A 14,921-nucleotide genomic window follows, 5' to 3' on the forward strand; every position below is an offset into this window, starting at 1 on the left:
TGTGGTAGTGTTTGTTAAAAGGAGGCAGAGGATCTCAGTGGAGTTATGCCTCAGTGTTGTTTGGCAAACAGCACCCTTGAGGCCTGATTCTACTGACCTTCCCTGCCCACTTCGCTGCAACAACTGTTTGGAGACGAAGCAGGCAAAGGAGGTCAGTGGTATCAAACCTTAGGAGTGGTGTTTATACCCTCACTGAGGCATGACTCCCCTGCCTGCTTCTCTTCAACAACTGTTTGTGGTGAAGCAGATGGAGATGGAGCAAACTGAAGTCACAGTATATATACTCCTGCAGTGACATCAGCCTGCCAGTATACTCTGTCTCCAGCAGATGGTGGACATCCCTACTATGGATTGCTTCAGCTTTTAGAAGGAGAATTTGCAAAGGAAAATTAATTGCCCTACGATGATACCAAATGGTCCCTCCCCCAGTGGAGAATTCCTGAGGTGATTTCCATGGTCCGTCAGATGTGCCTTGGTCCAGACGCTGGTTTTTTAGCTGGCATGGACTTAGCTGTACAGCTAAAAGGAAGCGGGTGCAGGAAGCTGAGCGCGGCGATGACAGCATATGCCCTCTCCCCCTGCAGCCGGAGACTGTCTCTGAACTCAGCTGGGAAGGGCTGAGAGAGGCAGTGTTATAGAAAAAAAAAAGAAAAGAAGAAACAGTCAGAGACAGAGTGGAGGGGTTGGTTTAAGACTTCCTCCAGTCTCCGTGCTTGGTGCACCATCCTGACGCGCGTTCCCACTCCCATGGGGGTTAGGGGAACTGGGCAGCCTGGTAGGCTGCGGCAGCGTTTTTGCATACTTTTTTCTGCGCAGTCGGCTGCCCTCAAAAGTGGATGCATCTGTTTGTGCCATCTCTAAATTACGACCAACCCTGTGGAGGGAGGAGCGGCCTTGAAAGATGTGCATGATTGAAGAATTGAGGCCATCCTTAAGCAACCATTTGAAGCAGTGGCATTGCAAATAGCTTCCTGTTGTTCTTTAGTGACTCGCTCTTGCTTGCTTCTCTCTCAGGAGGTTGATGACTCTGGAGTGAATTCCAGGGAAGTTTTGGAAATCGCCGCTGCCTTTTTAGCAGATGCGTGCTATGATTTGGTCCGCAACTCGGCCAGAGGAGTGGCTTCGGTAATAGCAGACAGGTATCAGTTAAGGCTGAGAAATTGGGCAGCCGATGTGATCTCTCAAAGCTAATCTTAACGAAATTGCCTTTTAAAGGATCGTTCTTGTTTGGGAGTGAGTTGGAGAAGCTAGCCAATAAGTGGAGCGAATCTCCAGTTCCTCGATTGCCTGAGGATAAGAAGCAGTCACCATGTCCCTTTGCTATGAGGGGTCATCTCAGGGGTTCCAGGTATTTTGTTTTCCTACAGAGGAGCAACCTTTCAGAGGACTTGGCCTTTTGGCAGGTGTCAGTCCTTTCATCCCAGACACCCCAAGCGGGAAGAGGGCTTGGGTAGTGGAACCTCCCGAGCCTCCCAATGAAGCTTTGCCGACCCACCCCTGGGAACAGGAGATAGGGGGTGCTTCTCTATCTTTTATCAGAAGTGGGTCGAGATTACATCGGATCATTGGGTCCTGGAGGTAATATGAGAAGGATAGGTGCTGAGTTTCACAGTATTCCTTGGGGCGTGTTCATAGTGTATCCCTCCCACTCTCTGAAGAAGAAGTCAGTCGAGAGTACACTTTCAAGGCTCCTCAGTCTGAGGGCTGTGGTTCCAGTGCCCATGTCTCAAGAAAATACGGGTCGATATTCCATTTATTTCGTTGTGCCCAAGAAGGAGGATTCCTTTCATCCCATCCCAGATCTCAAAGGGGGACTCACTTTTGCATGGAGACATTGTGCAAAGGGATAATGGCCGTACAGTCGGGGGAATTTCTGTCGTCCTTGGATCTATCCATGGTGTACCTCCATATTCCTATCCGATTGGAGCACCAACGTTTTCTGCATTTTGCAGTGCTGGGGTGCCATTATCAGTTTTGGGTGCTGCCTTTTGGTCTTGCCACAGCTACCAGAACCTTTTCCAAGGTTATGGTGGTAGTGAAGGCAGAACTGAAAAAGGATGGGGTCCTTGTACACCCATATTTAGACAACTGGTTGATTTGTTTTATTTATTTATTTATTTATAATTTTTCTATACCGATATTAGTGGGGACATCATATCGGTTTACATCGAACAACAAAGCATAAAGAATGGAAATTACATAAAACAGGGAGGAGTGGATGGACAGATAGGAACTGTAAGAAAGTAGGTTGAAAGTACATAGGAATCAGGCTACTCTGAAACATATAAGAGCCAATGAACTTTGGGATTATATTTGTGTAACCAGATAAAAACAACACAAAATAACTATGTATAAGGGTTCGGAATGGATTTGCATAGGAGGTTCAGGACCAAGTCTCTAGAAGAGACTTGGCCCTTCAGGTTCAGGAGGTTCAGGGCCAAGTCTCTAGAAGAGAGAGGTTGGATGACCCGCAAGGTGAATTCCTTGTTGAAGGAACTTGGTTGGGTGATAAACCTAGCCAAAAGGAGATTTCAGCTATCTCAGTCATTGGAGTATCTAGTTGTACGTTTTGACATGAAGCAGGGCATTTTTCTTCCAGAAGCTTGTATTCAAAAGTTAATGGCGCAGATGCATCTCTTGGTGAGCACTATATGCCCGACAGCGTGGTCCTATCTACAGGTGCTTGGGTTTATAGTGGCATCCCTGGAAAAAGTAGCATGGGTGAGGGTGCATATGTATCCACTTCAGCGTTCCTGCTTTCTTGATGGAACCCGCAGTCTCTGGACTATTCGATTCGGCTCCACTGCTCTCAGTTTCAGTGGTGGTTGCAAGCGGATTATCTGAGAAAGGGAGTCTCCCTGACATCGCTGGACTGGTTGGTACCCACGATAGATGCGAGCCTCCAAGACTGGGGAGCTTACTGTCAGGATCTAATGGCACAAGGGCACTGGAATACAGAGGAGTCTCTTTGGAGCATCAATCAGCTGGAAGCCCAAGCTGTCCGGTTGGCATGCTTAAAGTTCAGCAGCAGACTGCAGGGTCGAACAGTCCAAATAAATCAGACAATGCAAGAAGAGTGGCTTACATCAATCGGCAGGGAGGAACCGAGAGCCACCAATATCTCAAGAGTTAGACCAACTTATGGAATGGACGGAAGTGCATCTTCAGGAGATCTCAGCCTCATACATTGCAGGAAAAGACAATGTAAGAGCAGACTTTCTCAGCAGGGAGAGTTTGAACCCAGCAGAATGGGTATTGTTGGACAAGGCATTCCAGCTGATAGTGGATCGCTGGGGTCTTCCATTTATAGACCTGCTAGCAACTTCTTGCAATGCGAAGGTTCCTTGATTCTTCAGTCGCAGGAGAGATCTGAAGACCTTAGGAATCAATGCTTTCATGCAGATCTGGCTGGAAGGCAGCCTACTACATGCCTTTCCCCCATGGCCCTTATTGGGAAGAATAATTCAAAGGATCAAAGGCCACAGTGGGATGGTGCTTCTGGTAGCACCGGACTGGCCCAGAATACCATGGTATGAAAATCTGCGAAAACTCCTGGTGGAAACCCCCCTTCATTTTCCGCCGTTCAGGACCCTGTTTCAGCAGGGGCCTGTCTTTCACGAAGATCCGACTCGGTTTTGTCTTATGGTATGGCCCTTGAGAGGGCTCGTTTGTTGAAGCATAGATATTCTTCTGCGGTGATTGCCACCTTACTACGAGCATGAAAGCTCTCCACTTCCTTAGCCTATATGTGGATTTGCTGAGTGTTTGAGGCTTGGTGTGAAGATCAAGGAGTGCTTCCTCGTTCAGTTGAGATTTCGCTCATTTTGGAATTTTTACAGAATGGGTTGAACAAAGGGTTGGCCCTTAATTCCTTGAAGGTACAGGTAGCGACTCTTGCTTATTTCAGGAGCCAGATGGATCCTTATTGTCTCAACCTGATGTGGCCTGTTTCCTGAGAGGAGTGAAATATTTTCATCCTCCCTTGCGGTTACCGGTTCCTTTGTGGAGTCTTAACCTGGTGTTGGATTTCTTGGCGGGCCCTACGTTTCAACCACTGCGTAGCCTTTCCTTGCGGTTACTGACCTTGCAAACGGTGTTTCTGGTGGCGATTTGTTCTGCACGTCGAATTTCCAAGCTGCAGGCTTTGTCTTGTTGGGAGCCATTCCTTTGGGTAACTCCAGGAGTGATACAGCTACAATACTGTTCATTTCTTCTAGAATAAAGTGGTCTCAAATTTTTACTTGAATCAGTCCATTTCCTTACCATCCTTGGAAAAGGAAAGAGATGCAGAGGAATACCACCTGTTGTGTCTCTTGGATGTCAAGAGACATGTCATGAGATAGCTGAAGGTTTCTAAATCTTTCCAAAAGACGGATCGCCTGTTTGTCCTTCATGGTGGAGGAAAATAGGGTAAACCAGCTTTCAGGCCGATTTAATAAAGGTGCAGGAGAGCCAGTGCTCCATGTTGAGAGCCTGCTTTCCCAATGCGCGCACATCCCTAGCGCCTCCTTATTAGCGGAAGAGTTGGGTCAGACAGATGCTTAATTTTACCAGCGTCTGTTTTCGAATCCTCTGACTGCCACGGGTTCAGAAAATGGACGCCTGCAAAATTGAGCATCCGTTTTCGAACCCGCCAACTGGTGGGCAGACGTTTGTTTTTTTTGGTGCCTCCGACTTAATATCGCTATGATATTAAGTCAGAGGTTGTGCAGAAAAGCAGTTTTTTCTGCTTTTCTGTACACTTTTCCCGGTGCTTTCAAAGATATTGCCTGCCCTTGGGCTACAATAGCTCACTGGATTAAAGAGGTGGTCACGGCCATGTATGTGGCGTCTGAAAAGCCTTTGCCCATTCAGGTTAGGGCTCAATGCATTAGGGTTCAGGCAGTATCATGGGCGGAGGTTAGATTGTTGTCTCCTGTCGGCATTTTCCGAGCTGCAACATGATCTACCTTCCACATCTTTTCCAGGTATTATCATCTGGATGTGCAGGCCTGGGAGGTCGCAGCCTTTGCATGTGCGGTTTTAACTGGACCATGGGCAGCCTCCCGCCCTGTTCAGGAGTAGCTTGGGTACATCCCACTGGTTCTAGATTCATCTGTCTTGCCCTTAAGAAATGATAAATTACTACTTACCTGATAATTTTGTTTTCTTTAGGACAGACAGATAAAACCATATTCCTGTCCTTGGCTGGCGAATGATTGGGCTATGGTCCTCCTGCATGGCTAAGAGTTTCCAGGGATTACTAGTAAATGTTAATCCAGTCCCTAGACTAGTGTTAATACATGCTTGTCTGAGCTCACTGTTTTTTGTTGTTTGAATACAGAATCGGTTGTCTATTTTTAATCAAGGTTTTTTGCTAGTCTGTCCACAGTCGCTTTTGAAGAGAATCTGGCAGGCTGAATTCACCACAGGAGAATATATACTGTGACAACAGTTTGCTCCATCTCCATCTGCTGGTAGAGGTGCATAACCCACTGGTTCTGGATTTATCTGTCTTTGCTAAAGAAATGGAAATTATAAGGTATGTAGTAATTTCTTATTATCTACTGGCATCGAGCATACATCATCAATTTGTTCTAATTGCAGTGTCTGAAATAATTATTGTAATATCTTTTTACAGTTTCATAACCAGTTATTCCAACACACGGAAGACATGGATGGAAAAACAGAAATCATAATCAAAGTGAGTACAGTCAATTCTAGGAGGTTTTCTAAAATCTCATACTTTTTTGTTTGTTTCTATTTTATCTAAAGGGAAAATATTCTTTGTACAGTGTAGCTTTTTAACTTGTAATTTTTATTGAATAAGATGAATACAAAAATTACATAACTATTTCAGTTTAATAAGTGGATGCTATATATACATGTAAATCAAGTATATTATTTTTCATTTATGAATTGCATATAATGTCAGTGTCATATACTGTATGTAGTCACTAATCCACTATTTTTCTTTATTCAAGCAATGAAAATAAATTAAATATGATTAGAGTAGAGTAAGAGGAAAATAATGATTGATTATCAGAAAAAATATTTAAAGATAGCATTTAATAAATAAAAATAACATCAGATTGATTTTGATATTTCAGGAATTAATTTATTAAATTAGATCATTCCAATAAATATTTCAACTTTCCCATTGCTAGAATATCCCAGAGATTATCAAACTATGGGTAAATTTTCAAAGGCCTAATAGGTAGAATTAGACCTGTGATCCGGAGACACACACTGTATCAAGTGCAACAAGTACAAAATGCCTTCTCTGTATTAAATACTGAAGAAGTTCTTGAGGAAAAGATTGAAATGTTATCTGAAAAGAGAGAAAAACCCCAATGCATACAGAAATTCCAGATCAGAAACCAAAGGAAAAGGCTCACTGTGATGGATGACTCTGCCATCAGAGGCACTAATCCTTTCCCTTGCACAAAGGCAAAGGGAAAAGTGGATAACAAAACTCAACTAAAGAGGTCACAAAAGGAGTCCAGAAACAGCAGTAACCTGAATGAAGAAAGCTGGAAAGCTATGAGCACAAATGCTCATAGTTTGGGCAATAAAATCCCAGAGCTGCAAGCCCTAATGGTGGAGGCAGACTTGGATGTTGTTGCTGTCACGGAAACGTGGTTTACGGAATCTCATGACTGGGATACGGCAATACCAGGCTATAACTTGTTAAGGAAAGACAGAGAGGACAGGAAAGGGGGAGGAGTGGCTCTTTATGTCAGAAACAATATCCAATAATTAATTCCCAATCTCCGCTAAAGTGAGACCAAACAATATATATGTGTATCCCAATGTTAATCTCACCCTCCTGTGTTAATTTTGTTATATTAATTTTTGTTTATTTTAATTAAAAAATGATATAGAATGGAAAAAGGTAAGTTTCATACATTTGAATGCATGCCTTCCTCGGCCTTGCTTCATTTCTGTAGTGTAATCATAAACTTACCTCCCTCCCAATCCCTTTATTTTCAGACAAAGAAGATATATAAATAAAGGGATTGGGAGGGAGGTAAGTTTATGATTACACTACAGAAATGAAGCAAGGCCGAGGAAGGCATGCATTCAAATGTATGAAACTTAATATAACAAAATTAACACAGGAGGGTGAGATTAACATTGGGATACACAGAAACAATATCCAAGCATCGGAGCTGCAAGGAAGATGGGGCAATGAAGAAGCACTATGGGCCAACCTAAAAAAAGATGGGACATCCATTTTTATTGGAGTGGTTTACAGGCCTCCAAACCAAAAAGATGAGCTGGACAGAGATCTGGTTAATGACATCCACAAGATAGGAAAGAAGGGAGAAGTGGTGATCGTTGGAGACTTTAATATGCCGGATGTAGACTGGAGAATCCCATCTGCAGAATCTAATAATAGTAGAGAAATAGTGGATGCCCTGCAAGTAGCTTTGTTCAAACAAATGGTTATGGAACCCACGAGAGAAGGAGCTATACTTGACTTAGTGCTCACTAATGGAGATAAGGTCTCTAATGTACAGGTGGGCGCCCACCTCAGCACCAGTGATCATCAAACGGTATGGTTTAATATCACAAAAAAGATACGGAAAAGAAGCACAAAAACCCGAGTTCTGCAGTTCAAAAACACAAACTTTGATGAAATGGGGAAGTACCTAGAGGAAGAACTAAAAGGCTGGGAGAATGTGAGAGATGTGGATCAACAGTGGACCAATCTAAAAGGAGCAATTGCCAAGTCAACTAATCTATATGTTAGAAAAGTAAAGAAAAGCAAAAGAAAAAAGAAACCTATCTGGTTCTCAAAGGAGGTGGCTGACAAAATAAAGGCTAAAAGAACAGCATTCAAGAAATACAAAGATCCCAAAGAGAGGAGCACAAAGAAGAATATCTGGTAGAACTGAGGGAGACGAAGAAATTAATCAAGAGAGCAAAAAGTCAAGCAGAAGAGAGGATTGCCAAGGAAGTAAAGAGAGGTGACAAAACATTTTTCAGATACATCAGTGAAAAGAGAAAAGTTCAAAGTAGTATAGTGAAATTGAAAGATGGAAAAGATCAATGTGTGGAGAGAGACGAAGAAATGGCAAAAATATTAAACGAATACTTCTGTTCTGTGTTCACTAAGGAGGACCCTGGAGAAGGACCGTCCCTGGTTAACAAGATACTGGAGGGGAGTGGAGTAGATGTAACTCCATTTACAGTAGAAAATGTATGGGAAGAGCTGGGGAAACTGAAAGTAGACAAAGCCATGGGACCTGATGAGGTTCATCCCAGGATACTGAGGAAGCTCAGAGATGTGCTGGCGGGTCCGCTCTGTGATCTGTTCAATAGATCCCTAGAAACGGGAGTGGTGCCGAGTGATTGGAGAAGAGCTTTGGTGGTTCCGCTTCACAAGAGTGGGAACAGAGAGGAGGCTGGTAAGTACAGACCGGTTAGCCTCACTTCGGTGGTGGGAAAAGTAATGGAGTCACTGTTGAAAGAGAGAATAGTGAACTATCTATCTATCGGGAGAATTGCTGGACCAGAGGCAGCATGGATTCACCAGGGGAAGATCCTGTCAGACAAATCTGATTGACTTTTTTGACTGGGTAACCAAGAAATTGGATCAAGGAAGAGCGCTCGATGTCATCTACTTGGATTTCAGCAAAGCTTTTGATACGGTCCCGCACAGGAGACTGATGAATAAAATGAGAAGCTTAGGAGTGAGTGCCGAGGTGGTGACCTGGATTGCAAACTGGTTGACGGACAGTAGACAATGTGTGATGGTAAATGGAGCTCTCTCTGAAGAGAGGGAGGTTTTAAGTGGTGTACCACAAGGATCGGTGTTGGGACCGGTCCTGTTCAATATATTTGTGAGCGACATTGTGGACGGGATAGAAGGTAAGGTTTGTCTTTTTGCGGATGACACTAAGATCTGCAATAGAGTGGACACGCCGGAAGGAGTGGAGAGAATGAGACGGGATTTAAGAAAGCTGGAAGAGTGGTCGAAGATATGGCAGCTGAGATTCAATGCCAAGAAGTGCAGAGTCATGCATATGGGGAGGGGAAATCCAAATGAACTGTATTCGATGGGGGGAGAAGGGCTGATGTGCACGGAGCAGGAGAGAGACCTTGGGGTGATAGTGTCTAATGATATGAAGTCTGCGAAACAATGCGACAAGGCGATAGCAAAAGCCAGACGAATGCTGGGCTGCATAGAGAGAGGAATATCGAGTAAGAAAAGGGAAGTGATTATCCCCTTGTACAGGTCCTTGGTGAGGCCTCACCTGGAGTACTATGTTCAGTTCTGGAGACCATATCTACAAAGAGACAAGGACAAGATGGAAGCGGTCCAGAGAAGGGCGACCAGGAAGGTGGAGGGTCTTCATCAGATGACGTACGAGGAGAGATTGAACAATCTAAATATGTACTCCCAGGAGGAAAGGAGGAGCAGGGGTGATATGATTCAGACTTTCAGATACTTGAAAAACTTTAACGATCCAAAGACAACGACAAACCTTTTCTGTCAGAAAAAAATCAGCAGAACCAGAGGTCACGAGCTGAGGCTCCAGGGAGGAAGACTAAGAACCAATGTCAGGAAGTATTTCTTCACGGAAAGGGTGGTGGATGCCTGGAATGCCCTTCCGGAGTAAGTGGTGAAGTCTAAAACTGTGAACGACTTCAAAAGGGCGTGGGATAAACACTGTGGATCCATCAAGTCTAGAGGGCGCAAATAAAGAGGAGGCAGCAAAACACTGCACGGAGCGGCAGTAGCCACAGAGGCATTCAAACACTGCACGGAGCGGCAGTAGCCACAGAGGCATTCACGGAGCGGGATGCCAGTGGCCAGTAGTTGGTGTTCCACCTTCACGGAGCGGAAGGATGGAGGGCTGCTATCTCCAAAAAAAAATTAAAATTAAAATTAAAACAAAAAAACAAACAAAAAAATAAAAACAGGGGTGGGTAAGAGTATGGGGTAAGGGTGTGGCCTGCTTGTTACAGCGGTTGCTACCCCTAATTGAGCTGGACGTTCACTTGGATGCAGATACGGCGCTGCTCTCTAAATTAGTGGTGGGGTGGAGAGGAATTAGGGCTGGAAGGTACTGGAAGCCAATAGTAACAGGTGGGAGAGAAAAAAAGGGGAAAAAAAATGGATTAAGTGCGTAGCTTGCTGGGCAGACTGGATGGGCCGTTTGGTCTTCTTCTGCCGTCATTTCTATGTTTCTATGTTACACATGTAATCTAAGGTGTTTATGGGTGGTTCAAAAAAATTTGTATTGGATTTTCAGTTTTGTACATTTACATATACACTTTTAGCCACATATAGGGCATTAATCAGACATTTTTAGGAAGGTAAACTCATTCTGCTAGACCAGTCTGGATGAGTGGATATATCCCACCCTGTCAGTAGATAAATTCAGAGGACACAACTTTTCCAGTGACATCATCTCTAATATTAGTACAAATAAAGCACAGAAGCTTGACAGTATTGTCTTTCTCCAGCAGATAGTGGCACATACTGGACTGGTGCAATAGGATTGCTAGTCTCCCAAGATTGGTGGTATTGGTTTCTGGTACAGCAAGTATTTTGGATCTGCTCCGAGGGCACAACACTGTGGACTGTTTCCCACACGTTTTCAGCTCTTGAGGCAGCAGTTTTTTCTGGTGTCCTTCCAGTGAGGTTGGCTCAGCACTGGACTCTTAGGGATGGTCTCTAGTGGCGTGAGTCTTCGGCAAGCTCCCAGGTGTCTTCGACCCTAGTGGTAGCCTAGAAGTATTTGGAGGGCTTTGTCTTTTTAGTTCTTTTCTTTCTGCCTCTTCCCCCTTTTCCCTCTCCCCACTTCTCAGTGGTTTTGCCTTCGACTTCAGGATCTCTCTTGCAAGTACTGCCTGTGGAAGCCGCAGAGTAAAGCTGTAAAAAAAAGTTATTTAATCACCAGTGACTTGCAGCTGCTGGGGCTAAGATGCTAGGGCAGCTGCTGCGGCTCTGCAGGGAATTACTCTGGCGAGATCTGAGCAGCTGCTGTCTTGGGGCCATGAAGGGCAAGACGGATATGAAAGGCTGAATGTTTCAGAGTATTGTTTGAAGATGGGAGAAGCATGGGCGATGACAGACATCGCTGCATGAGCTATGGGGACAGGCATGCCTCCAGTAAAGCAAGTTCATTTTTGCCCCACACGCAAAGGGACTATGGATGTGGCTGGCGAAGACTCAGTCCAATACGTGGGAATTTCTGTGCATGAGAAAGAATGAGGAGTGAGCAATATCTGTGGGTGTGGCAGAGTGCCGTCTGGCAAGAGTGACCATCTTTCTGGAGCTGCCAAATGATTCAACTCCAGGGAGAAACTAAGGCTTTACATGCAAAGTTGGGTCCCCTGGTGTAGTCTTCCAAGGGAAGGGAGGCTCTTAAGGCCAACCCTTCAGCCTTAGGTCCATGAATTATTTTTTCCTGAAGTACTGGAGGCTATGCACCAGGTTTTCTACACTATGCTGAAACCTGGTGGGGGAAGCATGTAAGTGTTTTGCCCTTGGTTTCACTGCCCAGCTCGCTCATATATGGAAACATTGTCCACCAGTATCCTATGTTAGCTAAGGAAGTTTTGGACATGGTTCTGGACTTTTCCTCTCCAGGTGTCAATGGGGGATCTGGAGGAGGGGACAAATGTTGACAGCCCCCTGGAGTCTTTGGGGGAGAGAGAATTGTCTTTGGAAGGTGAAGGTGCTTCTGTAATTAGATTGTTTTGGCTAGAGGAACTCACTTCACTCATTTAGGTTGCCTCCTCCCTCCACATGTCAGGCTGAGTAGACTAATGAGGAGGACTTTATCCTTAAGGAAGTCAGGAAGCTGTCTAGGCCCTTTCCCCTTCACAGAATAATGAAATGCATGATGCTGGGAGAGCGGGGATCTTCTGAAGGAGGTATCAAAGAAAGAAAGAATTGGGCAGATTTTCACACGCGTAACCTGAGGAAATCTGCCCCTGCGCGCGCCGAACCTATTTTGCATAGGCTCGGTGGCGCGCGCAAGCCCTGGGACGCGTGTATGTTCCGGGGCTTGCAAAAAGGGGCGGTTCGGGGGTGCGGCCAGGGGGGCATGGTGTCGGCTTGGGGGCATGGCGGCAGTCCGGGGGCGTGGCCGAGTGCCCCGACACAGCGGCCTGTGTCGGGGCCTGCCACACCAGCAGACATTCGGCGCGCGCAATTACGACTGCCCGGAGGTAGGCGTAACTTCCTGGATAAAGGTTAGGAGGGGGATTTAGGTAGGGCTGGGAGGTGGGTTAGATAGGGGAAGGTGGGGGGAGGTGGAAGGAAAGTTCCCTCCAAGGCTGCTCCGATTCCGGAGCGGCCTCGGAGGGAACGGGCAGCGCGTGCAGGGCTTGGCGCGTGCAAGGTATACAAATGTGCACCCCCTTGCACGCGCCGACCCCAGATTTTAAAAGATACACGCAGCTACGCGCGTATCTATTGAAATCCGGCGTACTTTTGTTTGCGCCTGGTGCGCGAACAAAAGTACGCACTCACGCTGTTTTTAAAAAATGTACCCCAATTATGTGCAAGTTATATCCTCTTCTGGAGGAGAACAGGGTTGCTTTGTTTCAGATCCCTTGAGTATCCATTGAGTAACTGCCTTAATATCCACCATGTCCCATAAAACCACTATTCTGATGGAAGGTGGCACCATGCTTAAGAATACACAGGATAGGATGATTGAGTCCTTCTTGAAACAAGCGTTTTCTGCTTTGGTTTTGGCAGTCTAGTTCTCTATATGTAAGGGATACGTAATGCGGGCCTTGTTACGCTGGTTGCAGCAGAGAGTCTGGAGGTGATCCGTTTGGAATCTGGGCCCGCCTTTGTGGCAAGCACAATATATGATCTGGTAAGAGTCACTGTGTGGTCAGTGGTGTTTGTTGTGTAAGCACAGAGGTTGCTGTGGCTGCACAACTGCACAGCTGATACAATTTCTAAGGTCTGGTTTAGCCAGCTTCTTTTTAAGGGGATATTGTTGTTTGCTGAAGATCTAGAAAAGCTGGATAAGCACCAGAAACTGCTAGAGGATAGAAGCTTCTCAGTCTAACAGGGGCTACGTTCACTTCAGAGAGTCCAGGAATATCAAACAAGAAAGCAGTCTTTGATCAAGTCAAGTAGGTTGCATAGAAAATCTGATCCCTTTCAGGTGGCTAGGATTCCTAAAAATGACAATGCCAAGACCTCTGGGTTTTCTCGGTCAGCCCAACAAGGATCTGCTTGTTCCCTCTGAGGCAATCCTAGTTGGAAGAGGTCTTCTGTGATAATACCAGAAGTGGACCCACATCACATCGACCAAGCTCATTGTGCTAGGAGACTTATCAGAGGCACCAATTTGAAAACTCTTTTCGAGGGGAACCTTATAGTCAAAAGCTTTCTGGGATCTTGGGCTGGTAAAAACGCTATTCAAATAGTCAATGCAATCAAAGAAGAAGGCAAGGACTTTGAAGTTGACATTATCATCCATCTGGGAACCAATGACCTTGCTAGAAACAGCATCCAAGTGGTACAGAGAGACTTCCAGTCTCTGGCAAAGCAGATTGGTCACATGGCAAAGACTATTGCCTTTTCAGAAGTCTTATCTGTTCATGGAAAGGGGAAAGAAAGACTAAGCAATATACATAAATTCAATACATGGCTCAAAACTTGGTGAAAGGAACAACGTTTTGAATATTGTTCGGTACGCGCTCATTCAATACCGAGCCAAAAGTATCTGTGAAACAAATTCTTTATTATAGCAAGAAAGGCAAGTACAGAGTTTCTTGGGAGTAGCGGGCTTCGCTAGCAAACAGGGGAAGTCCCAAAATCTACTCAGTTCTACCTCCACGTAGCCGTTACTTATATGTAATTTATTTTTACAATCTCTTTGTTTTTCACTATCCACGCCTTGGCTGATTTCAACATCTCTCCAATCACAGGTTGCCAGTTTTCAGCTCAGGTTTCTATATACGAGGAACTTTCCTTGTTTCAGCTTGTGTCATCCTTTATCACACACAGCGTGCAAAGTCCAACAGTTCAGTGTCTTTTAGCTTTCCAGCATAAGCAGTTATATACCTTCCCTTCTTGAAGGATTCTGCCTAGAGATCCTTCACAAAAGTCTCGGCCCATATCTGGCTTTCTTAGGTTGTCCCCTGCAAAATATTCTAATAATATTCCCATGAGATCTTACCTGTCACAGCCTAGCTTACTGTTTATACCGAGTCTTACATGACATAATAGGGGTCTGCATAAATCTCAATATCATTTTCCAAAGAGAGCTGCATAGGTTGAAGTGATCTGCTTCCACAGTGTTTGCATACATCACTTTACCAAGTGACACTGATGAAGTTAAACGATGTTGATATTGTGAAATAAATGAACATATACATGGTGTACACAAACAGCCAAGCAACAAAAGTCCACCTAATCCAATGGCGAAACTTACAAAGCCCTTTAGGCCAGAACCTAAACCTGCAAACCACGAAGTAACCGTGGACCACCAATTAATATCTAAACCATCCTGAAAATCTTCTACTTTTAATCTTGCTAAGTTTTGGATTTTTTCCATGGCATTCTTCACAATGTCTGAACGATTAACCACTACAGTGCAACATTCTGTGCTATTAAGCATAGTACATAACCCACCTTCCTTGGCAAAAATATAATCTAGTCCTTGCCTATTATATTTGGTAACAATATTAAGCTCATCAATTTGTGTCTGAAGAGCTATCATTGCCTTATTAATTTCAAAAGTCATAACTTGGAATAATGATTGCAACCTTCAGATGGCCATTCCCAACTCAGCAGCTACTGCAGGAGGCTGAAAAGTGGGAATCCAGGCTGTCCAAGATAATCCGTCTAATCGGGCTTTAGTAAGAGGGTATGTGAATAATGGTGCCCATTAGTCTCCAAAACAATCAATCCAACAAAAAAGGGAAATCAACCATGGTTCAGCACTGAACTA

At 44.7% G+C, this 14,921-nt stretch overlaps 1 protein-coding gene across 1 annotated transcript in view; it reads left to right on the top strand.

The window, feature by feature from the left end:
* Window positions 1–14,921, top strand: part of DEAF1 (DEAF1 transcription factor) — a 366,149-nt gene that overhangs the window by 255,741 nt on the left and 95,487 nt on the right. Inside the window, 1 exon segment of the mRNA XM_029582224.1 lies at window positions 5,621–5,683. Coding sequence (XP_029438084.1) covers window positions 5,621–5,683 — 63 coding nt within the window.

Source organism: Rhinatrema bivittatum, chromosome 17 (genome assembly GCF_901001135.1).
Source record: "Rhinatrema bivittatum chromosome 17, aRhiBiv1.1, whole genome shotgun sequence".
NCBI classification, from domain to species: Eukaryota; Metazoa; Chordata; class Amphibia; order Gymnophiona; family Rhinatrematidae; genus Rhinatrema; species Rhinatrema bivittatum.